Source organism: Indicator indicator, chromosome 15 (assembly GCF_027791375.1).
Source record: "Indicator indicator isolate 239-I01 chromosome 15, UM_Iind_1.1, whole genome shotgun sequence".
NCBI classification, from domain to species: Eukaryota; Metazoa; Chordata; class Aves; order Piciformes; family Indicatoridae; genus Indicator; species Indicator indicator.
Genome location: NC_072024.1, coordinates 11,592,187 through 11,617,175, shown reverse-complemented (window position 1 = coordinate 11,617,175; position 24,989 = coordinate 11,592,187). Strand labels below are relative to the sequence as shown.

General features: G+C 42.3%; 1 protein-coding gene across 1 annotated transcript in view; it reads left to right on the top strand.

The window, feature by feature from the left end:
• Positions 1–770: 770 nt before the first annotated feature.
• SLC6A6 (solute carrier family 6 member 6) overlaps positions 771–24,989 on the top strand; it is a 52,065-nt gene continuing 27,846 nt past the window's right edge. Inside the window, exons 1-5 of the mRNA XM_054387511.1 lie at positions 771–809; positions 4,664–4,699; positions 7,263–7,328; positions 11,734–11,790; positions 24,265–24,504. Coding sequence (XP_054243486.1) covers positions 791–809; positions 4,664–4,699; positions 7,263–7,328; positions 11,734–11,790; positions 24,265–24,504 — 418 coding nt within the window. The 5' untranslated portion in view covers positions 771–790. The remainder of the gene's footprint in view (positions 810–4,663; positions 4,700–7,262; positions 7,329–11,733; positions 11,791–24,264; positions 24,505–24,989) is intronic.

The window sequence follows — 24,989 nt, the reverse complement described above, 5'->3', positions numbered from 1 at the left end:
TCAGCAGGATGGGTGATGCTCAAAGCTCCCTCATTAGACAACAGACACGAGAGGTCAGGAAGAAAGCGCTTATAAATTACCGTTTCCTCCCGCTCGGCGCTGCTAGTCGCGCCGCACCGCTCCGCCGGACGCGCCGCACGGCCGCAGGGGCGCAGCGGCGCGCAGGCACCGCGGCCAGCGGACGCAGGTACCGGCGGCTCCCGGGCTGGCGGGCGGGCGGCAGGGCTGCGGCTGCTCCTGCATCGGCAGCGGGGCTGGTGCGGAGCGGCGCGGAGAGGCGCGGATGGCCCCCGCTGCCGCGGCGAACAAAGGGCGGCCGCTCTGCGCCCAGCGGAGCCGAACCGGGCCGGGCCGGGCGGCATCGGCGTCCTCCCTTTGTCCGCGCTGCCTCGGGGTGCTCCCGGGCGTGCTTTCCCTTCCCGCCCCCCCCCCCTCCCCCCCCCCCCCTTATTTATTTATGTATTCGTTCTTCGTCTTTCAATTCCCTCTGCTCCCCAGCTGTCTCTTTACCTCTGTGGATTTTGGTTGTTTTTTTTTTTTTTTTCCCCTTCCCCAGAGGGTTTCATCCTCACTCTTACCTCCACCCCACCTTACGTGAACTTTTTTTCGCGATAACAGTTTGCAGCAATTACACACTTGCTGGCGGTCCTCCAGCTCATCTACGGAGCACGCTTCTCTCCACGGCTATTTTTGCCTTTTTTTCTCCCGCCCCTCCCCGCTGTATTTTTTTTTTGTGGCTGCCGTGCGCTACCCTCAAGTGAGGAGGCTGGTGCAAGCAATACTGCATCCGATGCTAATGGGCCTACCTGGTGGGTAACACTGCTGCTGCTTCTGCCGTTTTCACCTCCTGGCTTGTCTTTTATTTTCTTGCGTCTCAGCATGTTGAAAGCAAAGCAGTGATCGGGGCTTGGAAATAAAAAACAGGGACCGCACAGGTCAGGTTACTGAGCTCAGCTTGGTGCGAAGGGGTGATAATTATGGGTTTGTTTCGGGGTAACTGGGATCCGAAATGCACCCGCTGGCTTTAAGATAATGAATGTCCATCTCTGCCTGATGTACTGGGCGGCACGTGGGAGGACTTGCAAGGTTTCCATATAAGAACATGTGAGAATTTATTTCACACAGGCGAAGAAGTGTTCAGAGTATGTGTTATTTATGAAGCAAAAAGCAAGCTGTGTTTTCCTTAGGCAGCTCTGTGAGTGGCAAAACTTTGTATTTAGAGATGGTAATGGCTGATTTCTGTTGTTTAATAAGAGCTACGTTTAAAGGAAAGCACCGATGGGAAAAAAAAGTATTGGGTGAGGATCCAGATAAACATGAAGAAATACAACCCTGCACGTATTTCAGCACAGTTTGTGCCGAGGTGTAAAGATGGAGTTTTTTGGTTAGTTCCTATTTTTTTAACCGTATTGGGAAAGGCATTAAGAAAATGTGCCGAGGGGAGCTGGTTACGTTGATAGTGCTATTTTGGTAACTGCAGGCTTTTTTTTTTTTTTTTTTTTTTTTTTTTTAATATTGCTTGCATGTCACAGTGTTTTGAGGTTTGGACTAGCAAAAAAAAAAAAAGTGAGGCAGGCCTGATTGGGGACATGCCATCAGCTTTGTAAATCGGAGCTCAGGTGACAATTGCTACCTGTTTAGATTTTATGGCTCTAGGTTTGTGGATAAATCAGCTCGTTAAAACCTGCTGCTATGGAATTCGGGGAGAGGCTTTGGTGAAAACCTTGATGGTTGTTTACAGCTAAGTGCTTACCTCTGGGTCGGGTCTGGTTTTGGGCAGACTTGCTGCTTTTTGGCATTGTCTGCCTTCTGATGAGTGTTATGAAAAGATTCCCCTGGGGGAAATGTGTGAGCAGTTGAGGCAGCCAGCAGCATGACAGTGTCCCTCGCCCTCAGTGACTTGAGGCTGAAGCACAAGCATAGCAGGAGGATGTCTTTGTTATGCTGTTTAAACTGACACTAGAAACTTTATTTTTGGCACTTACAGAGATAGCATCTTCATGTTTCCTCTTCAACTGTCTCTTCTCTGCTTTGCTTTTTTCCCTCCCTCTTCTCTACTTGCCTGCCTCTCACCTCTGTCCCTTTCCCTTCACACCTCTCTCCCGGTTTAGGCGGCTTTAAGGCAGCACCCACTGGAGGGCGACAGACGCCTGTCCCTCGCCCTGGGGACCCCGGGGCTGCCCTGCGGCTGGGGCGGGACCGGACCCCAGGACAAGGACCGGCCGCTTCGTGGTGTCATTCGTTAACCTGCTGCTTATGCTATGCGGGGTTAGGGGTATTTGCTGTCATATTTTGCAAAAAGCAGGAGATTGTAAGTGGCACTGTGAAATCCGAAGGTGGTCCACATGCTTAGGGGTGCTAGATCAAAATCCTGGGGATGCTTTTTTTTTTGTTTGTTTCGGGATCTTAGTCTAGAATCCAATAGAAATTTGGAATGGTTCAAATGCTACTGCTTTTTATTTTATTTTACTTTGCTGTAATCAAAAGCAGAATTTGAGATACAACCCTTTGTTGGTGGTCACTAATCTGTAGCTTTTGGGTGGATTGCCTGAAGGTTTCTTAAATGCCAGAGGTGAAATGCTGTGGCTGTGACAGGAGGCTTCAATCTGTGTGAAGTGCAGTATGAAGGTACAACACTGCCCTGATAAAATTGGGTAACACTTTCTATTGGCTTACTCTCACTGCACGGTGCTTGGGAAACCTCTCGTGCCCGAGCATGGTTCTCTTTGTAAAGCCTCAGTGAGGATCTTGTCTTACAGCTAATCACTCCAAGTATTTCCATGAGTTTTCCTTAAATCGATACTCTGCCTGACCAAGACTGAGCTCCATCTTAGTGGCTTCTAGCCAAGACCTCTGGGCTGGGTTTGTCCAAAGAGGCTCTCAGACACAAGCCTTTCAGCAGGCTACCATGTTTCCCAGGCAAGTGATGCTCCCAGGATTTTCATCAATGCACCTCAAGACTCAGGTCTTATTATTTTATTCTTATTATTTTATTCTTTCCAGTGCCTTATAGTTTTGCCCCAATGCCCTGACAGCAGCATTGCCAGTTGCACTAGTAAGGGGAGTTTCTGCAGGGGTGCCCTACCCAGACTTTTAATTATGCTGGCAAACAACTCTGAAAAGATTGTGCTGATTTTTTTTTTCTTTTAAATTTTACCATATTACAACACATAAAAATGAATGGGAAAGAGATGGTAGTAAAAGCTGTTTGCAAGTAATGCTTATTTGATTGGTCGTACTAATAAAATGCAAATAATTTAAGAAGTGCAGCTTTGAATAGATTACCCAGGAGGATTAGTGCCTTTGAATTCTTCTCCTCACTAACTTAGTTTTCATGACAGGAATGGATCAGGATTATGTTTTTTAAAGTAACCCTGAGTCCAGCCCTCTTAAGTGTTTCTTACAGAGAACTCAGTTTTATTCTAATGCCAGTCTGGAGGGGAGAGGGGTGGGCTTGGTTGTGGGCTTGGGTCCTTGGCATTTGGAAGAAAAGCATAAGGATGGAAATGCAGTGATTTAGTATTTGTTGAATTTCTTCCATACATGCCTATTTACTTGAATCCTCAGCTGTTGTAGTGCCATGGATTTAATTGATTTGTGCTCGCTGAATATCATCCCAAGGCATGCAAACTCTAGGCAATACCCTTTAGATAGCTTACAGAGTAGCTAATATTGATATAAGATAATGCGGTAGAAATTAAGTGAAACTGCCATTCTCCATTGGTATTTTTAACCCCAAAATCTGCCATCAGAAGGGCTACCATGCTGCCAGTCTGTGAATGAAACTGTGGCTGATGTCCTACAGCATTTTCTGTATTTACATCCGTCTCTGTTTTCCAATGCATGTAGATTTACAACGGCAAAGAAAATGCTCAGTGCCAACCCTATAGCCTGCTCTAAGAGCATCCACCAAACCCATCAACTAGGTTGGCGGAAGGGGAATGTGAATCAAGCCCACGTCCTGACAGTGAGCTTTAGGTGGGAGGCAGCAGAGCGTGTGGCACGCAGCCACGGAAGGGTGGCTGTTAGAACCATGGACAGTTGGGAAGGCTTGTGCATTTTAGCAGTTACTGTGTTTCCTGTTGTGGTTCTCTGTCACCCAGAATGCTCCCAGCTTTGAAGAACGCCTTCACTACTGTGAGTGCCCAACCTGTGTTTGAACACAGTCGGTGCTTGAGTGCTGGTGTGGAAAAACAATTGCACTATGCCAAAACACAGCAGGAGTGCCCTGCTTTAGGGTGCTGTAGGTAGGCTGCCCAGAGGTAGGAGAGCAACCATAGGGTGAGATGCAGGGTTATCAGTGAGCTGGAGTGTAGTTAAAAATTCTTCCTTTTTTTCACTTCAGATCACATTGTATTTGCATTTTATTTCACTGCAGCAGTGCAATTTCCTTGCTCCTGAGACAGATATAATCAAATTTTCTGTAATGTTTTACATAGGATGAAGCAAGTGAGAAATAATCTCCTGGTTTGGCATTGGTTATTACATTCAATGTCTTGATGTTCATCAAATATAAGTTCATATTGATGAATTTCAGAAAACACTATGCATGACAACATTGAAACATGTCTGCTTTACCTTGCTAGAACCATTTTTTCCCCTTTAAAACATTTTTTTTGCCTTTTCTTTTTCTCTCTCTCTCTTTTTTTTTTTTCCCAAACAGGAAGAGAAAATCCATTCAGGAGAGACTCTTGTTCATGTAAGTGTTATTTATGCTTGTTTATGAAATCATGAAAGGGTTATAAAGCTCATTAAAACGTTCAAATACTGAACATTTACCATCTGTTTATAGAAACCAAGTATAGAGCATGTAAAAATAGGCTGTAGTTATACAGTAATAATACTCAGCAACTGTTACCTTAAATCTATCTGTGCAGTTCTTCTGTGCGTATCACTGCAGAATTTAGAAACCGTCACAAAGCACTTTGCAGACATTTAAGCAGCATGCCTATAAAGTTGATGTGTAAATCCTGGAGGGATAATGTTAAAGTGGTTTGCCCAAAGCAAAGGAGACCTGTAAGTAAGCTTATTTTAGCACCCCAGAGTCCTTGATTCCCAAACGCTGTGACAAAAGTCAGCTTCTCTGCCTTGGATCCTACAGAATCCAAGTTCTGCCTATAGAGCCATTTGTTTGTGTGCATGTGTACGAAGGTGTGCATGTGTATGTGTGGGTGAGAGAGTGTGTGGGTGTGTATTTGGCCTCAAATAGCCTATAGGTATTTCAGGCTTTTTCTACTAACTATGGTGATACCCATTAAAATAAGAGTAGATGCCACCAGCCATTGGTGAATACATGTTGCAAATGTTTTGGGAAAGCATTTGACTCCAGGCTGACTGCTCGGTCTAGGTGAGCCTGATACAGTATTCTTCATGGGACCAAGAAAGCTGCATGTCATCAAAATACAACAGTTGTTTGTTGTTTTGTTTTGTTTTTTTTTTTTTCCCACACCATCTAGTGACCTAGTTTGCTTGCAGATCGCAGATTTGAAACCTTTTTTGAGTAGCGTAGGAAGTTCTGCTCTGGTATTTCTTCCTAGTAGATAAATCTGAGGAAATGTGTTAAGGGGCTGCACAGATGAAGACTCTCATTGCCTTCATGCAAAATTAGCTTAGTGAGGAAAAGGACTGCATTGTTCCCAATGCAGGGCCCGCTTTGCATAACTTCCAAGCATGTACTGCGTCCAGAGGCATGGCAAAGCCCACGAGCGCTCACCTCAGGCTGATCTCCCATAAGTCAACGTTTGGTTTGTTTTTTTTTTTCTTGAAAAATAACCTGTATCTTGGAATTGCAGCACTCCATTATGCTTGCGTAGCAACTGCTGGTTAATATGTAGCAAACCGCCGTGTGGTAACAAATGTTTTTTTTGCTATTGTTGAGCTGGAATGTTAGTTCAGCTTCTAGATAAAAGTGGCTTGCGCAAGGCACCCTGGTAGACTATGGTTTCTGTGGCTTGTATGGTAGTTCTGTAGGCAACTGTGTTCTGCTCTTCCTCTCCCCTGTGCTTCCCTTCATCTTCTACATGAGTGAGGGGTGGGCTTTAGGTAAGGGACCTGGAAGCCCTTTGCATCCCGCAAAGCACCAGTGTGAGGTTTACATTAAGCCTGTTGCTAGTCAAGCATCTGTTGAAAACGCTCTTTATTCTGGTTGCATTTCTAGCAGAAACATTGTAAGATGCTTTATTTAATAGCTTTAAACCACAAGTGTTCTTTGGCTGGTTTTATGGATATCATAAAGCAATTTGGGGAGGGGGAAAAGAAAAAAGAAAAATCCAGTAGAAAGTGAAGGATACCCCACAAAAACTACAAAGACTTAAAGAATTGTCCTTCCCTGCAGCTGGAGTCCTAGCTGAGATTAACTTCAGAGTTTGTATCTTTGAGAAAGTACATCATCATTTTTAAAAGGTAACAAAGAAGGAAAAATTCCAGAAGGCCATTTTCAACATTTGTAGCTCATTATTATTTCATTCTCGCACAGGAAATTTAAACCTCTTGAAAAGCCTGCAAAGCACATGCTTCCCAGAGATTTGAAATGGGAAACTGTGCAACAAAACCACCTTTAAGGGAGGAAGCTCCCAAACAGAGAACACAAACAGATGAACCCTACAGCAGTGACTGTATGGTGTCTGGAAACTGCAGGATAACCGTGCAGCACAGATCTTAAGAGTTTTATCTGGAGATTTCAGTATCACAGATAAATAATTGGGAGCTTCCTAAGTCTCATACATATACTCCAAAATGAATGAGTAATGAAAAGCTTGTGGTCCAGAGGCCATTTGCAGTGCAGCCTTCCATCACCTGCTGTGGCTTTTCAACAGCTAGCGGCAAGCTTTGAGCATCAGAGCCTCTCTCTTCTGGTTCTGTGCATGAAATATTACAACTGTGACTTGATAACTCTGTTTGTGCCTGTCTGTGCATTGGCTCCCCTTAGCTTCTACAACTATTGAGTTTCCAAAAGAGTTAAACACCACAGGGGCAGGATTAGCAAGGCTATAGTGAAATGGCAGGATCATGAAGCATCCAGGACAGGGACCTCTCTTAGGCCCTTTTCAGAGGAGGTTGACTCCTGTGATGGTGATTGCTTGGTGGGGATTAACCCCTTGAGGCTGTGGCTTGGACCAGTCACTGTGACAGGAGGTGACCACTTTGAGAAAGGACTCTTTGTGACAGTAACCAGCCATGTGTAGTTGTAATGATAAGAGAGGGACCATCTTATTGTAGTCACTTTGCGACAAATACTACCACAATTCATTACTTTCCATCAGTGCCTCATCCTATGGAGGAATCACCACTGCCCATCTACATTGAGGAGGGGACAGAAGTCCCGATTGGTGAGTGCAGTTGGGATGGGATATGTTTAAGGGGGGGTATAATGGTACTTGGGTTTTGCATTCCTCACATCTGTGTGTACACATTTGTCATTGAAAATTGTAAGGCGTGTTGCAAATGTTTGGGGATTCCTGTTTTATTTTCATCACGCAAGGGTATTTGAGAGCTCCTGGGGGTTCTTAAATACTGCTGGTGTGGGTTTTCAGGTAATCGTAAATCAAAGTGCATAATTTATGCAGTGACACTGAAAGCTTCCATTCAGAATCTCTTACCACAAGGCTGGAGAAGACCATGAGTGTCAGAAGAGGTAGTTCCTATTTCAGTCTTTGACCTTGATGTTGAGATAGTCCAAATAATCTGCCAGCTGGATCAGCAGGTTTTGTCTTGCTGATGCTGTCCTGCCTGGCACCCATCAGACTCCTGTTGTGCACACCACTGAACTGCCAGAAAAGAGTTAGAGAGGTTTTCCATTTCCTTCACTGCACTTTGGAGTTCTGCACACCCCCATTTCAGAGCTCTGGTGTGGATGTATTGTCACCACATGAATATATAGATCTGGGGGTATTTTACTGGGGTTTTGTTTTTTGTTGGGTTGGTTGGTTGGTTTTGTTTTGTTCTTTTTTGTTTGTTTGTGGGGTTTTTTGTTTGTTTTGTTTTGTTTTATTTTGTTTTTAATAGAGGAGAAATTTTTCAGATAACCCATAAAGAAAGAGACTGAAAGATCAGTAAGTTGGACCATGGTGATCTTTTTGGAGTGTAGAAAGCTGTAACTGCAGTGTTTCCCGGAGCCCCTTCCTTATTCATCCTGTTGGTTGCATACAGTAAGTGTACTTTGGCTACCACCTTGGGAGTCTGCCTTGTTGAGCAGATGTGTCTCTTGAAATAACTTTTTTTCTGATTATATACCCTGAACTTTTCCATTCCTAAATTCAAGCAATTGCTTCTTGTCCTATTGTCTTTTGAGCTAGATTAATTAGATTAATTACCTTCCTCTACATGCAGTACCTTGAAGGTATTTATGGCTGGATCTCAGCCCAGGAGTCTTCTCATTTATAGACTATATTAATTTAGCTCTCTTATTTTCTCCTTAGATCATTTTTATTATCCTTATTTGTATTTCCTTTAATTTTTCTGTCTACTTTCTAATCTGTGGAGACTTGAACAGCTCAAACTACATCCACTGTGGTTGTTTTGACATGGCATTATGCTTTGGATTTCCATATCATCCCTTCATATATACACATCCAGAAATAGCTTAGCCTGTGACCCTTCTCCTGCATTGCTCAGTAATGTCACACTCTATTACCTGCAATCACCTTTAGGTCTTTCTTGGATTCTCAGCTTTGCAGCTAGCTGCTTCTTAGGCAGTGTCACTTTTGTCCTGAGATGTAGCGCTTTATACTTCCAAACACTAAATCCCCATCCCATTGCATGCCACTTTCCTATCTTATCCAAGAATGATTTAAGATGATATGTCTGTGTATTTATTTCAATGCCCTGGGATTTTATCATTTATATCAAAGTTGTTAGTCTTTTATCACATGTAGAGCAAAGAAGTATTTAAGAGTTTTTTGATACCTATTACAACTGTCTTCTGCACATTGCTCCAGACTCCTTTCCCAGCTCCATCGTACTTGCTTGCATACCTTCCCTAACTTTTCCTTTCTCTAGTTATAAAAGTTCATAATGTTAAACCTGACAGGTTTAGCCTTCTCCCTGTCTTTGTTTTGTACCCTTTCTCATTATGCACTTAGTATTTTGTTACTGTATCCTTTCTATGCAAGGCATGATCTCCTCTTTCCCAGAGCAGGTTATCTTTTCCTTGCATCCTCTGTCAGCTGAATGTCTGCTCAACATTAGTCCCTTCTTGTAGAACCAGTAAGGCTAAGTTCTGTCATCATCCATGGTATTTCATCTTGTCTTTTCCATTGCACTAAGGAGACCTATATTGCCAGGATGGTGGGCCCCACATCAACAAAAATACTGTAAGACTGACAACACAAAACTGACCAAACAAACCCCCCCAAACCTATCCAAGAAAATACTTTTCGAGAATGTTTATTTGGTGTTGTCATGAAGCAGGTTTGTTGGATCAGGCTCTGAAAAGCAGCATATATTGTAAAATGGCAAAATTGGGTTGAGGAGCTCGTTGTGTTTACTTATTTTAAATAAGTATCTGGACTGTCAATACAGCAAGCTGTGGTTGAGGATGGAATGAGTGGCAAAAGTAAATGATGCAGAGATGAGAGCAAATCACAAGCCCTGATTTTGTGAGTTTGTGTTTGAATGCCTGACATGGGTCAGGACTTTTATAATAGTTGGATGCAGTATAAATGGTCAAGCTAGGAAATCAGCTGTGAAGTTCTGATCTGGGTCTCAGTTTCTTTCCTATTCTAAAAAAGAGGTCCTGTCTGACTTTAGGTTGGAGAAGAATAAGGTACAATACAGTGATTAAAACTATCATTTACTTCTAAAATGTTGTTTGCAGAACTTAAGATTATTTCCTCATCTAAACCACATTTTGAATAGCATATGGAGCACATACTGTTCTGGCCCAGGCCTGGCTGGTGCTTGTAGGTCACTTTGTAGCTTCTGTATTTATTTAAAAAAAAACAACAGATAAATCAGTAGGTTCTTTCAGAGACCAGATTTAACAACACAAATTATCGCAAGCAATTTAAAAAGGAACATAAATCGCACTTGTTTTTTCCAGCTGCTTCATGAAAACAGCAGCTATAAATAATACCTTATAATGAAACTCTAGTTAACACTGTCATGGATTAACCAACAAGAGGAGGAGTGTATGGGATCTGGACAAAGGCATCGTTTCCTTCCTTGGAGAGAGGGATTTTGCGTTGAAGAGAAGGTCGTTATTACTGAAATGCTGGTTCTATTTCCTTGGGTGAAATGGAGACTGACATTTCTGCATAGACAAATACAACTTTTGAGTGGAAAAAGATCTGAACTCTACTTAATTTTTTTTGCACTATTGCACTTTCTCAAGAGCATTCCCTAGTAGGCAAGCAAGATGCAACAAACACATTAATAAGTCAAAGATATTTCTGAGGAGATGGAGACTATTTTCTGAGCATTAGTGAAGAATCTATAGAATAACAACAGAAGAGCACAGCTCAGACCCTGGAAGTCTTGGTCCAGGCACAATTTCAGCTCTTCCACACAATTAAACAGTTCATGAGATTCAAGGTGAGGGAATGGGCAGAAGAGGTCATTATTCACCGTTGCTCTTCATGCTGTGGTCAAGACCATATTCCCAGGTCACCATTTGGAACCTGTTGTGTTAATTGCTGAAGAAAACACCTGAGGCAGCACCGTCCAGATACACCTTTTATAAAACAAAAGCCAGGAAACAAAATATTGGTATTGGCAGTCATTGTATTTGGTCCAAACAGAACACAACACCACTGGGGAAATAATTGACTCCTGGGTAAACAGGGAGCAACAGAGCTGTAGGCTGAGGTGTTTGTTTATGTTTTTCATTCCAGGTCACATCTTGAGACATTTAGGCTGTTTAACACCTGTGAATGCAGGATCTAATTCTCATCTGATTTAATCCAGCGTGGTTTTGTTGATTCCAGTAGCATTGCTATTGATTTATCATTATGTATCAGGGTCAGACCCCCTTTTCCAGGAATCAGTTCTGCTGACCTTGAAACCCATGGCACCCTGCTGTAGCTCTGAGACCCTACATGGGCAAAATCCTATTGGTCCACTTCTGTCTTACTGATCTGATTGACTTTTGCTAATGTATAGCACTGGCTTCAGTGGCCTTACGTGAAATATATACAAGTGTTAGGTAGATGTTGCCTGTATAGGATTCGTGCCCCCGTTAAATCATCTCAGTGTGATGGAAAGCTCTGCTAGAACTCTGAGGCTGTATTCTCTTGGTGGTACTTAGCAGTCATGGCGTAGTCTGGGCTCATTTGAGTAATCTTGATTACAGGAGAAGAATTTTCTTGTAATTGCACACAGTTTCTTCTGTCAGTGCTCAATGCCTGCTTTTAAGCATCTCCGATGTCTTATTAACAGTTAAAACTGGATTTCCAGTGTCCTCCTGCTCTTGGATAGAGTCATTGAAAGATAGATGCTCTATTGTTTGTTGTTTTGTTTTTTTTTTCTCCTTTAGTAAGAGAGTTAGAGCTGTTTTTTTAAGCAGGGTAAGCATAGGAAGCGCACCTTTCCCAGGGAAGGAGAGAATTCAGCACTTTACAGAGAGCTGGCTCTGTGTCTCTCCAGGAGATTGCTTTCCCTCATAAGAGAGGAGAACTGTTTCTGTCATAGATGTTTCAGAGCTTGCTCTTCATGGGGTGCTGGCACACAGAAAGCTTGGGTTTTGCCAGGTACTGAGTGCCTTCTGCAAGGTATTGAGTGCCCTCCTATCCTTTGCAGCCAAAAAGGAGTTGATTGCTCTTGGCATCAGGCAAATCTGGACCCAGAAGACCACAGGTAGTATTTGCCAATTATTTATGTGCTTTTGCATGCCAGAGGTTGTCTGAATTGATTTCTTTAGCCTTCAAGAGATTTCAGGCGTTAATAACCTTTGCCTGCCACTAAAACTGTTTTTTTTTTTGTGTATATAAAATAACACAATAATAAGCATGACATTTACTGCATCGCCATGAAGAAATTAAAAAGCCCCCAAATTAACTACAGTCCAAGTAGCTATTAGCTCTTTAGAGCTATTGTGAATGTGTGAGTTACATACCCTGAATGAGCACCATGTGCAGTTTACTGTGGCACAGTGAGTCACAGGACACATTGTGGAAAGCAATATTTGCTTGGCATGCATTGTAATGTTCAGTAGGGTTTTTGTTTGGTTTTCTTGAAGGAATGTTTTTATTCCAACAATAACATGGGTATTGTCTGATATTCTGCCACCAGGGACTGTTGCTTACTTTGTAATTAACCTGGAGCTTACCCATTTGCACTTACCCACTGCACACACCCTCTGTATCTTTTCCCTCCAATTGCTGGTATTGTATGCATGTGGTATCAGAATATTAAGACTGAGCCTTCCATTTGGTATTGTCTTTTCATTTTCTCTTTATCCTGTTCTCCCTTTTCCCTCTCATCTTCTTTCTTTGTCCAATAGGGAAATTCAGATTGTTTCTGAGGCAAAATTGTTCACCCTGAGAGGAGTGAAGCAGTGGGACAAGTTGCTCAGATATTGTACAATTTCCACTCTTGGAGGTTTTCAGATTTTAACCAGATAATGCCATCAGCAACTCAGTCTGATTTTGATGTTGGCTCATCTTTGAGCAAGAGATTGGGCTATGTGACCTCCAGAAGTCCCTTCTAACCCACATTATTTAATGATTTTGTTTTAATACCCAGTTCCCATTCTGTTTCAGCCATGGTGTTGTGTGTGTCATTAACTCCTTGCTCCCCAATGTAGTCACTCTCATTCATACCAACATAGAACAGGAGTGACTTCCTGAAGGTCAGTGAAGTTACAGTAATTTTACTCACACAGGATTGAAATCAAGATCTAAGTGGTAACCTCAGATGAACTTAGTGGATGAAATTTGGGTATCTCTGAAATTAATTGGAACTTTTACCAGAATTTCGCTTGAGATTTCTTTAGATCATTATTAAGTGCTGATTGAAGTTATCAGTTGAAGAGTTAGATACATAATTATATCAGGATGAGAAATACTTAAAAAGTGAAGATCACCTTTTATTCCCCATTCAGTTACAAGTCCCATTCTCTAGCAGCCTTGAAGAGAGCTTTTGGATATTTAGAATTTAGCAAGTCACCAACTGCCCTTGCTCTACTGATACATGCTGGTTTCCTCATGTGGCTGTAACCATGCGAGGGAGTTAATGCTGCACAGAGCATCTGCTCCTCAGCTAAACGCCTTCCCAGCCCTGCAACTGCCTGCCAAAGAGCTTCAGACATGCAGAGAAGTGTCTGCAAGCTCTATAGGGTGGCAAATTTTCATGAGTTAGCCCATATGCTAGCCAAAAATTGTCCATTGTCAGAATAATGTTATTTTAATTCTGCTGAAAGAAAGCAAATCCATGCTGAGATTCACCGTATCAGACTAGGGAATTTTCAACAACAATCTAACCATTACTAAAAATAATAAGTAAGAAACACCCAGTTGCTAGGAAAAAGAAATATGGGAATAGTTTTATGGAGCTGCTCTTTTAAGTCTGCCAAGATAAGGTGATTTTTTTCTCCATATCTCTCCTTTCTCAGCAAGAAGTAGAATTCTTATTGCAAACACTTTATTTCCTATCGAGCTTCATCAAAAGTAAAGTTTGCAAATGGGGCTACTGTAGTGAACTGAGGAAAAAGTAAATATGAACAATCAAAAGCCTTTGTTGTCCCTTTTTATGCAAGGCAGGATCTTCTAAAATCAAGATTTAACAGGATAGACTTGCTTTCATATATTTTTTCTCGTGATTGCTTCCCTCTCTCCTCTGTAACTACATCAATTCCCTCTCCTTATACAGACCCTCCTAAAATGATGTAGGAGGTTGCTTTTTCAGGTGTGAAGAAGGTGATGTGCCATGTAGAGGCAATATGGTAGCAGAAGATACTGTTGTTTAGTAGGGTTGAAGATCCGTTCTCCTGCAGGCTGTAAGACTACAACTCAAATGTAATAGATGATATTCACAGAGGAATTAAAAGCCATAGATCTGACTTTGAATAAGTTAGATTTCTCCTTTTGTAAAACTCTGAGGAGTTCCTGTCACTTCCTCAGAAGTTCAGAAAAGTAAACCAGAGGAAGTTCTCTCACTTTCCACCACGAGTTTACATATGGAGTGTTTTTATGGCTTTCTCAGCTGTTTGTCGCGTACCCCTCACTTGTGGTGGAACTGCAAACAGTTTCCCACCTGTCTGTAATTAGCTTTTGCACATGAAAAAAAAAAAATGAAAAAAGTTGTAGTCATGATGGAAACAGCTTTGAATATTAAAGGTTAATGTGCCACGTTGGTTTCTAGTGTAAGCATATTCGTTTCAATGAAATTGCACTAAGAAAGCTCCTCAGCTGTTCACTGGTCAACAGGAGTAGGTTAAGTTTACAGTTGTTGAGCTAGGACTATAAAAACAACTTGCAATGAAAACCATCATCTAGAGTTTATGTTTGAAAATATAAGAGACAGGAAAAAAATATTAATGCTTTTCATATACTGTCATGCTGTATTTGGGGGTGCTTCCCAGCAAAAGCCTACAGAAAAGCAAGTACCTGTAGCCTGTGGGATTGACACTGCTATAGAGGTAGGACCATGGATACTTGTTTCTTCTCCTGGTGTCAGCCTTGCTCTTAAGAAATTTCCTTTGGAGGCAGCAATTCCAGAGTGAATTCGGAGGGCTTTTTTCCAAGTGGTGTGTGGGATCAGGGTTTTGTTTGTGCTTGGTGTGTGCTCTGCACTTTGCAGATCATGGTGTGCAGAAATGGTTTATATATTAGTTTCCTTGGAAAAGTGAAGTATTTGTCCTGGCAGTGTTTGGTTTTCATTTCTCTTGACATAAAAACAAGCACAGCTCTCCATGTGTGAAAGCTGATGTCAGAGGCTCATGGCAAAAGTGAACTGAAGATACTCCTCTGATTGGGAATCAGCCTGACTCATGTCATATGTAAAAGCATATCAGTTTAGTGGTCAATACCAAAGGTTTTAATTTCAACTGAGCCCCTCAAAACAGATGGGTAGTGATCAAAATTCTGTGACTTGCAAAATACTGCCCATTGAGACACCCATGGGACATAGCAGCATTCCTTCTGAAATGCCATCCAGGAGCATGGTGAGTGGCTCTGGCCAGCCATGGAAGCTCAGAGAACGGAGCTGCAGCTGGAGACTGAGCCAAGGCTGTTCTGAGATTAAACAAAACATGCCAGTGTCCAGCCGTGTAAGCCAGCACCTGGCACCAGCTGCATGAAAGCAAATAAATACCATAGTGTCTACATAGCTTTGCTTTTCCTCAGATGTGTGAAAGTCTACAGTTCACAGACCTGTTTTGCAGTGTTGCGTTCTCTGTGAGCTTGTTCATCAACTCTGCCACTTCTTCTTTTAGCATATCGTCTGCAGAAACCCCCCACAGTCTGGTTTGCTCTGCCCTGTCAGGAGTTTAATTTCCTGTGTGAAACTTCATATGCTTAAAGTTTCTGTTCCATTTTTTTTTCCCCTGAAGAAAACAACAACAGTGAATTAAACACAGGGCGCTTAGGAAATCTGATGGCTGAAGGGCTGTGAGCAGTGGTGCCTTGGCTGAGCACCCCCAGCACCAAGGTTTGGTGGCAAGATTGTTGCTCCCCATTAGCCCCACGTTGTAAAAATCCACTGCTCACTTCCATCACTGATTCATATTTTTGCTGATAATTACTGCCATTGTAGAGGAGAAGTCAAGAATAAAATCAAAAGTAGCTCACTCTTATCATTAATATTTAGAGCTCATGGCTCTGTCCTCAGGACTTCATAACCCTTTTGGGCTTTACAGCCCTGTAATGGGCTAACTGCTGACTGCCTGCATGTGATAGCTGTTTTCCTGGTACAAGTTAGCTGGCTGCTTTCCACCTGAAGTGCTGTGTTGCACAACTCTTCCTTCTATTAATGTACTCTAGAAAAAAAAAAATCAGGTATTATGCTGGTGTGGCACAGGACAAAGAAGAAGAAAGGATTGTTCTCCTCCACCCATGCTCTTGGGATCTGGATTTGTGGGCATAAGGTACTACATGACATGTTTAAACAGCTGCCACAGGTGGAATAGAAATCTGTCCTCAGTTATTGTTTAAGTTAAGCTGAATGGGTAGAGGTGGTAAAAACACAACTCTGTCTTTGTGTGGAGGTGGCCTAGGCAGGTGTGACAGCAGGCTGGTTACAAAGCTGATCAAAGCCATTTGTGGGCATGGCAAACTCTACTTGTTTTTCCAAAAACCTATAATCTTACACATATATCAGATTTTCACTTATTTGGAAAACACGCTGAAAAAGTGCAGTAATCTTTTATGAGAAAGCCCTGAGGTCTAGAATTAGTACTCAGTGAGTTTAAGGCTAAATTTAGAATTATTTGAAAAAGAAAAACAATGGCAGTGGAATAATTTATCCCCAAGAAAAAAAAACACTTTGAAGTAATGAATTAATACATTTTATTCCACATTTACTTCACTGAATGACAAACACTTCATTGTTTCTCTTCTCTGTACTGGGGCACTGCTCTGTTACTGTAGTGCAGAGATTGCTGTCTGACATTAATGTGCCTTGGAAGTGCTTTGCAGATGTGTCACATGCAAAAAAATCAGTAGACACAGTGCACACCACTAACTATTCAAGTTCATAGGCTTTGTGGGCCTTAATGGTTTTTTCCCCTTTTTTTGACAGCAGGATGAGAGACATCCCTTAAAGATTTCAAGGTGGTTTCTTTGTGGCAGTAGAACTAGTTTAATTGACACCAAGACTTGCTAGAGAATTGCAATCCACTCAATAGCAGACCTTCAGAACTGAAAACAAAATATGAAAATGCTTGTTTCTTTGGTCAAGAGTTGTGTAACTGCAGGATACAAGGTGGTTGATGAGCTGAGGATGTGCACAGCTTGTTTCATCTTCTTCAGCAACGCTCATCTCACTTGGAAAGCCAGCGCTTTGCCACACCACTTGGATATACTCCTGTATTTTTTAAGGGCCCTCTTAAAGGTGAGGGCCTCAAGAGGTGGTGTCACCCAGGGAGTTACTGGGTTTTCACTTTCAGAATGGGAGAGCCTATACAGCAGAGGAGAATGCAGGCAGGGCAGCAAGGAGCTTGGTGCTGCTTTCCAGCCTGTTGACGGTCAGGAGGCTGTTAGCTGGCATGCCTGGAGGCATTACATTAGGTCAGCAGTTAGCTTCACGTGAACAAAACCACATGTTAAGTAGATGTTCTCCCACACATAATTACCTGTGTAGTCTGCAACAAATGAGCAATTTTCTTTCGTTGTCCCTGTCTCTGCCAACCTTTGCTTTCACACTCTTCTTTCCTGTGGTGCTCTTTGCAAGAGTCACTCTTGGGCTTTATTCTTTGAGAAGGGGACAGAACAATAGGACCATATGTCTCCTGTGCAAGATGTTTTGTTTCTCACTGAGATACAGGAGACACTGTGCCTATGGAGGATTTTGGTGGGATGGAGTCATAACCAGTGTGATGGAGTATGCCAGTCCTCCGCTTCACTGTAGCCCACTCTGTTCCTCAGTGACTACTGTGGGGGCCAGGGCTGCCCAGAGCCATCTCATGGGGGAACCAAGCTTCATCCGTCTGAGGCTGGGAAGCATCATCTTCACTTGAGCCACTATGTTTAGGATCATGGTCACGTTCCTTCTGAAACCTATCAGTGTTTACTTATACTCAGTCTCCTCCTTTTCAGCACACAATGAGAAAGGAGTTTTTTAATTTCCTCCTGTTCTGTGTTTAGCAGTAACTACTTTGTTCTTCCACATAAGCAGAACAAAATGAGCATCTAGAGTAATACATGACTGCAGATTCTATGCTGCTGAAATCTGAGCAAAGATGCAGAATTTTGTAATAGCTCTGTACTGTGGCACAGTATCTATTTGAAGCATTTGAAGAGCATGAATGGAAACAATAGGGAGAAAAAAAAGCATGTTGGAGAAAAAAAATACCTTTTGTGCAGACCACAACTGCTGAAAAAGAAATTGCATTAAGCCCTGAGCTTTCCTTTCAGAATAGACTTCAGCTTTACAAAAGAGTGCATTTTGCTCCTAGAAAAAAAATCAGTAGCATTTTCCAGTCAGTCTTAGAAGCCTGAAAAAAGTGTCATAGTGAAAGGAAATGATGAAGAAGTGAGAAGGGAGATGGAGAAAGTTGGAAGGAAAATTGAGAAAGAAGAAAAGGCAAATGGATAAATGTTTCAATAACTAAGTACCCATATCCAGGGAAAAGTCATTAGAAAAAAAGAGGAATCCCTTAAAGAACAGTGAGCTGTAGTTCAGGGAATTTTCAGAGGCATTTTCAAGAAGAAGAGAGTCACTGTGGGCAATAAAGGCAGAGGTATTATTTTTCAGAAAATGTAGTATCTTGTTCACTGAAGCAGAAAGAACTTGGATATGTGTTAGGGACAATAAATGAAGTCAGGTGCTCTTTGGATACTAGTGTGGCCTCGAGGGCTGCCAAATCATAAAGGCTTTTTCTTCTGCAGGTCAGAAAGACTTGTACTAAAGCCATAAGTTTGATCAAGGGGCTGTTTATTTTAATCATATATTGATTGGCTTAACCACACTGCTCCAGGAGGGAGGGAAAGCTGTCAACATCAAGAATTACAGCTTTCAAAGTTCCAAGTAATCCCAGGAAATGAGCCAAACATAATAAATGCAGTCTTCTTTGGGACCTACTACTGTTGAAAACAGTAAAAGCCCTTAGTGAGAATGGAAGCTGCTTATTTGAAGAGCATCTCTGATGCAGCAATCAGGGCAGCTAATTTTTAAACAATAATTCAAAAAAGAACCAACCTACAAATAGATTGGCAGATCTGTAAAAGCTCAAATTTGTTTAATGGAAGTTGACTTTGATTTCCATGATACAAAATAAAAAAGTGGCAGAAAAACAAGAGAGGTGGTAAAGTCTAAAGAGGCAGTGAGCTAAAGTGGGATTAGAAAAACTAATTATGATTTGATAAACAGATGTCTTTCAAAAGTCATTGAGACAGAACAGGAGGAGAGAGCACTTACAAGCCCAAGATACACAGTCTGCACAGGCTGAACTTAGTAGAAAAGGGTCCCTGAAAACAAAAGTAGTGGTGGTACACATCACACTGCAAAAATAGTCCATAAAATCAGCAGTAGAGCCATACAGTCATTCCTCAGGCAGCGTTCCCAACAAGGTCAGAGACGTTCTTGAGTATGTATTTTGCTTGTAGTTTTGCTAATGGAAGAAGGAGCTATAAAAGAAATGTTCAATTATGATTCTAGTCATTCATTCAGTATGTTGAATCCCTATTGAAGGTTCATGTGTTGAGCAAGAAAGAAGCAGCTCCTTTGCTGTGGCTTCCGATCTTCGGACAAGACAGGACATGCATTTTGGCACACATAAATGTTTACAAATAAATACCTGTGTGTACAGGCAGTCTGTGATTTTCATGTTTTCATCAGTGTTTGGAAAACCATTGTTTTGAAGACTGACTTTTTAAAGATTATTAAATTAGGTAGCATCCACAATGAATTTGTGCTCAAGGCTTCTGCTGGAAAGTGTCACCCTGTGTTAGTCACTGGTCCTTGGCTAGGAGAAGCTTGGAGTGGATTGTTACAGGAATCCTAATGCAGAAAATGAAAAGTGTATTTTCAGATGTGTAATCCATGGGTTTGTCTTTAAAAAAAAAAAAAAAAAAAAAAGATAAAAAATAAAAAGTCAGTGGTTCAGCAGTAATGTGAGTTGTATCCTGCCAACCAGCAGGTCCTGTCCATGCTGGTGGCCTTCCCCATCTGCATCTCTCATCGTCTGATCCTTCTGCCCAGCACCTCCCCCTTCCTTGTAGCCCTTATTTTTTGCATGTTATGAAGGATTGCATTTCAATGCCAGTATTTTTTAAAGGGTAGGGGTTATCTGAGGAGCAGGCTGTACATGTGCAGATATGATAGCTGTAGCACAGTAGATAGCCCCAGCCCTGTTGGCTGTGAATGCACTCTCTTATGGCTAATCTTTTGGTATTTTCAGCTGTGCACCAAAGATGGTCATGGAGAGCAACAAGAGAGCTTGGGTTATTGCGGGGGCTGTTTCACATGAGGAAATTTCTGCACCAGGCACATGGACAGACACATGATTCCCCTGCAGAAGGAGCCCTCGAGGTTCTTCTGGCTGTACCAGGGAGCAGGTGCCCATGCTTGCTCTCTTGTTCTATTTTCATCACATTGTAGCAGCATCAGCTTGACAATCAATAACTCAGTTAATTAGGGTTTGTACCAATGTGTGTGAGAGCAGATCCTGGGTTTGACCCGGTCTGGATCCTTTTTCTCCTTGCTTTTGAATCAGGCTTTAGCTGTTTGGATGGACTCAGCCTAGTAGCACACTGTAAACAGCAGGCTTGATGGCTGGTTTGTTTTTTTTTTTAATCTATATTAAGTTCATCAGATGAAACCAGAGCTTCCTGGGGCCATCTGAAGCTTCCTGGTGGGGGTACTGTCACAGGCAGATGTGGCTCCTGGAAGGCAGACGTGTGTCTCCGGGAGGCAGGCATATGCCTCAGACTTGGATCGCTCCTTGTAAGAGCATTTTCTTACAATGTATTTCCTTGGGGGAATCAGATGGACTCAGATCTCGGATACCATCCCCACTAAGTGATACAGTAAAAATAACCTATTATTCTCTGCTTCTGACCTGGGTGGTGACAACATATTGTTTCAGCATCTCTGCCAGACTATTTCCCTTAAGAGCCATTTTAACCTCACCCAGTGGGACATAACTAAAGGAAATGAAACTCCAACCCCATTAAGGAAAAAGACAATGCCTTCCACTAAACAAACTTGATTTTCTTGGCTTTTCTTCACCAAGGAGAATCGCCTGTACCCCCCACCCTTGCAGCCTTTGTAGACAGTTCCTGTAATTGGGAATGGCTGGGTGGACACCAATGGTTGGCAGCAAAGGGGGATAAATCCAACATCCCTTGAACGTGACATGGGCTGGGACCACAGTCCCAGGTGGCCGCTTAGCGTCAATTCCTATGGTACTAGTGGACAGTACTTACGTGCCTGCCAGCCACAGCTGCCGGCCCTTGAAACACAATTGGGTTTTGAGCAAGAGTAGGTAAGAGATACACTGTAAAACTGGGCTGATGCTAATTTTGTGCAGGCATGAGATAGGTATTATATTGTGCTTCCACGAGTGAGAGGTGGTGACTTGCCAGAGAGTTGTGGTGGTCCATCTCTTGGCACTCATGCGGTGAAGTGGCCACGCCAAAATCAGGCCTGACCTTGAGAAGCTGTCATTTGTGGGCTAGGAGAAAGGACACAATCCATCTTCACACTCCAGCTAAGGCTGAAACAAAATTTACCCTCAGTAATTAGGTTTCCAAGCATGGCAATTAATTTGTTGTGTCTTAAGACAAATCAGAAATCCCTTTTTAAAACGCAGTCCCACGCAGTTATGAAGTAGGAGTCTGAAAAGGTTTCACACTCTGTGTGTGGGTAATTAGGACAAACCACAGGGTGATCACCTTGTCCCAGGGAGAGGGAGAGTTTACAGAATGCAATCAATTGCTCAGGCTTGCAAATTCTGGGTAGAACTGAGTAACACCTGAGTCAAAGTAAAGCCACAGGCAAGAAGATTAGAGCTGGCAGGAAAATAAAGAGCTCTGTGTCACGAAAGAAAAGTAGATTGCAAAAACATTGCAATCCCCAAAGAGTTTTTAATCTCAGAGGTGGCAAATCTCTGTAGGTCCCTCAGTTTTTTGGCATAAAGGTAACCTATGTGCCAAGTGTTCTGTTTTGGGGTATTTCCAGTATCAGTCCCCATGGGAAGCAGCTGAACTTCTGTTTCAAACCTTAATCCTGCAGGGATCTAGAAATCTGCATGTCTCTGTGTCACTGAGCAGGTTTATGGCTGTTGCAGCAGTTCACAAAAAAAAAAAAAAAAGAAGTCTGAAAAGCAAGAGCATAGTCCAAACTCTAGGCATGAGTTACTCTCTCTTTTGCACACTTTCTTCCTCTGTTGATGAGTGTTCTAGTAACCCCTGGGAAGAACAGCTTCCATGAGGGACAGTCCAAATACCCTCCATTCCTCAGCCCAGAATAGCCTGTTGCCTGATGGTTATGACATTCTCCTGCCAGATGAAAGATAGGGATTCAAGCAGGACAAATAGGAAAAGAAAGTGAAATTGGGCTGTCTCCATGCCTGGGTGCTGCTGCAGTGAGAGCAGGATATCAGCCACCTTGTAGGTACCTCTTTGAAGAAAAGATGTTGCACCTACTTTTCCACCTCCTGCCCCCTCCCCCTCCATCAAGAGATGACTACAGGGCATGATGCCAGGTGGTACCTGTTTGGGGCTTGGATTGAGATGCAGATGTCCCAGGGAGACTAAGGCTCCTGTGCATCCCTCTTGAAGACACCTCAGTAAATCTCCATGCATGGTACCAGGAACACAAGTTAGGTATTGTGAATGAATTCCCCCAAAGCAACCAGGTGCCTAAAGGCTGTTATAGAGCTGGCCCTACCATTTTTATTCAGTTACTACACTACATTATCTCATACCACATCTCTAACAACAACCAATAGGAGATATTTTAGAGGAATGTGTCCTGCCCTCATACCCCTGAGGTGAGTGATGATGATCCCTTGCCCTGTGATTAATTTTCTCCCTCTGTGAGCTCTCTCTGCTGCTGACCAGGAGGCATTGCAGCTATTCCTATCACCTCTGTGCAGTCAGCTGTGGCCTGTTTTTTAACAAAAAACAAACAGTAGAAAGTCATAATAATTAGCACTGTCAAGATTAAAGTCAGTTTTTAGATCATGGCCTGATAGACAGCTGGTGTTGCAATACCTGCTTTGCAAAGGCCACCAATAAGTCAGTGGGGCAAATACTGAGCTGCAGTGGTTTGTGAAAATGCTAGCCTTCTGAAATCTTCCATGGTGGATGGAAAGATTGACGAGTCCAGAGATGCATATCTGTCTCAAATCATGCTCCGATTAAAAACTTCCTGCAGAGCTAATGTCAATGCAGGTTTCAGGTCACTGCCACAACCTAAATCAGATTAGAGATCAAAACCAGCAAGCAGGCACAAGAGAGGCTTGCAGCTATCAAATGGGATAATCTGTAGTGCAGTTTTGTTATGATTCTGCAGCCATAATGATATGTAGAAGCAGGGAATGGTTGTGGTCTGGAATAAACTTGCTGGTTTGCCTGGTTCTGATGAAAATTTCATGTGCTTTTCAGTATCAAAACACTATGCAGAAATAACGAGTCAGATCCAGCTAGAGTCACTTGAGTTATGTGGGGAGTGAGTTGGCCCCATCTGCCTGAGATCTGAGTTCATATAAAAGCTACAAGTTATTCTTAAATTGTTTCCATTAGGAAATTCAGAAATTGAATGGCACTTGTTAGAGCAATTCTTTCTATTGCTATTTTTACACAATGTATGAGTTTTCAAATATCATTAAAGTACCTATAAAATTAACTATGATTTAGTATGTTTGGGGTTTTGCATCAGAGGTCTCGTGCCACTGACTTTTTAATTAACTAAGGAGCCATCATTCTTGGCAAACTGCTCAACTGCATAGGTGAGTGTAAGGCAATAATTCAATAATTGAATATAAAGGCTTATTTTTGTCCCTTTATTGATGTCAGGGGAAAACAACATGGTTATGAAAATGTGATAAACTGAAAAGATTCCTTTGGTTTCTGCAGGCTGATGGGAACAAATGACTTTCCATTACAGTTTTTATGAATGTGTAGTTTTCTGAAAGCTTTATAATACTTCAGGGAAAGGAAAGTGCAGACAATAAGTGATACAGGATGGTTCAGGTTATTGGGAAATAGAGGAATGAGCTTTATCTGGAAAGGTGGGATTTACTGTCCTGGTGTATTTCTCTTAAATGTTTGAAAAGGATTCAAATACAGTGAATTGTACCTTATTATGGGCATGGAAACAGCATGAGACACTTGCTCAGTAACACCATTTGCTGGTGCCAATGCAGTATTTATACACCTCTGTCTGCAGCCAGCAGGTGGGCAGCAGTGTCAAACCTTTGCTATCCCCTGCACTGCATTGGCCATAGAGAGGTGACCGCGGAGTCCAGGATTGGTTTGTTTCTCCTTATCACTGAAGGCAACAGATGTATTTTCACATCTCAGCTTGATAAACAGCACTGGTTTTTATGGAATGAGTTTGGTTAAACAGTTCTTGCAGCATTAGAGAGGTCTGCAGGTAAAAACTGTTTAATAAAGCCAGGGTTGTTGGTGTTGTGTTTTTTTTTTTCCCCCCCATTTTTCTATGTAGAAAGCAGAAATATGGCAACAAAGGAAAAGCTTCAGTGCTTGAAAGATTTCCACAAGGACATCCTCAAACCTTCCCCTGGCAAGAGCCCAGGGACACGGCCTGAGGATGAGGCAGAAGGAAAGCCACCCCAGCGGGAGAAGTGGGCGAGCAAGATTGACTTTCTGCTGTCGGTGGCCGGGGGATTTATTGGTTTAGGCAACGTCTGGCGGTTTCCGTATCTCTGCTACAAAAACGGCGGAGGTGAGCATCACTGCCTTTCAGTCTGTCTCTGGCTTGTGCTTACTATTTTACAGTGCCTTCACCCAGCTTTTAAAAAGAATATTCAGGCCTCTGTTTTCTGCCTGCTTCACTGGTCTTCAGGAGATACTGTTTTGTTTCTTAATAGTTTTGTTGTTAAAACTTACTGAGGGATAAACAACAGCAATTTAAAATCCCATCATACTGCTACAGCTGAGTCTGAATTTTAACCAAAAGATATGCAGCTATTAATGCAGAGCAGTAGAATTCCAGGCCCAGTGGATTTCAGAATAAGAGCATTCTGAGCCACGTGAAACTGTTGTGTGCCTAACCCCGTTGTTATTGCAGATTTTCATTTTAAAAAGGTAAGAAAATGCCCTTATATATATCTGCCCATTCCTCTTGGGATACCATGAGCAAAACCACCTCAGAATAAGATTATTATCTACTGATACTAAAGTGCCAAATGTTTCTTTGTTTGTATGTAT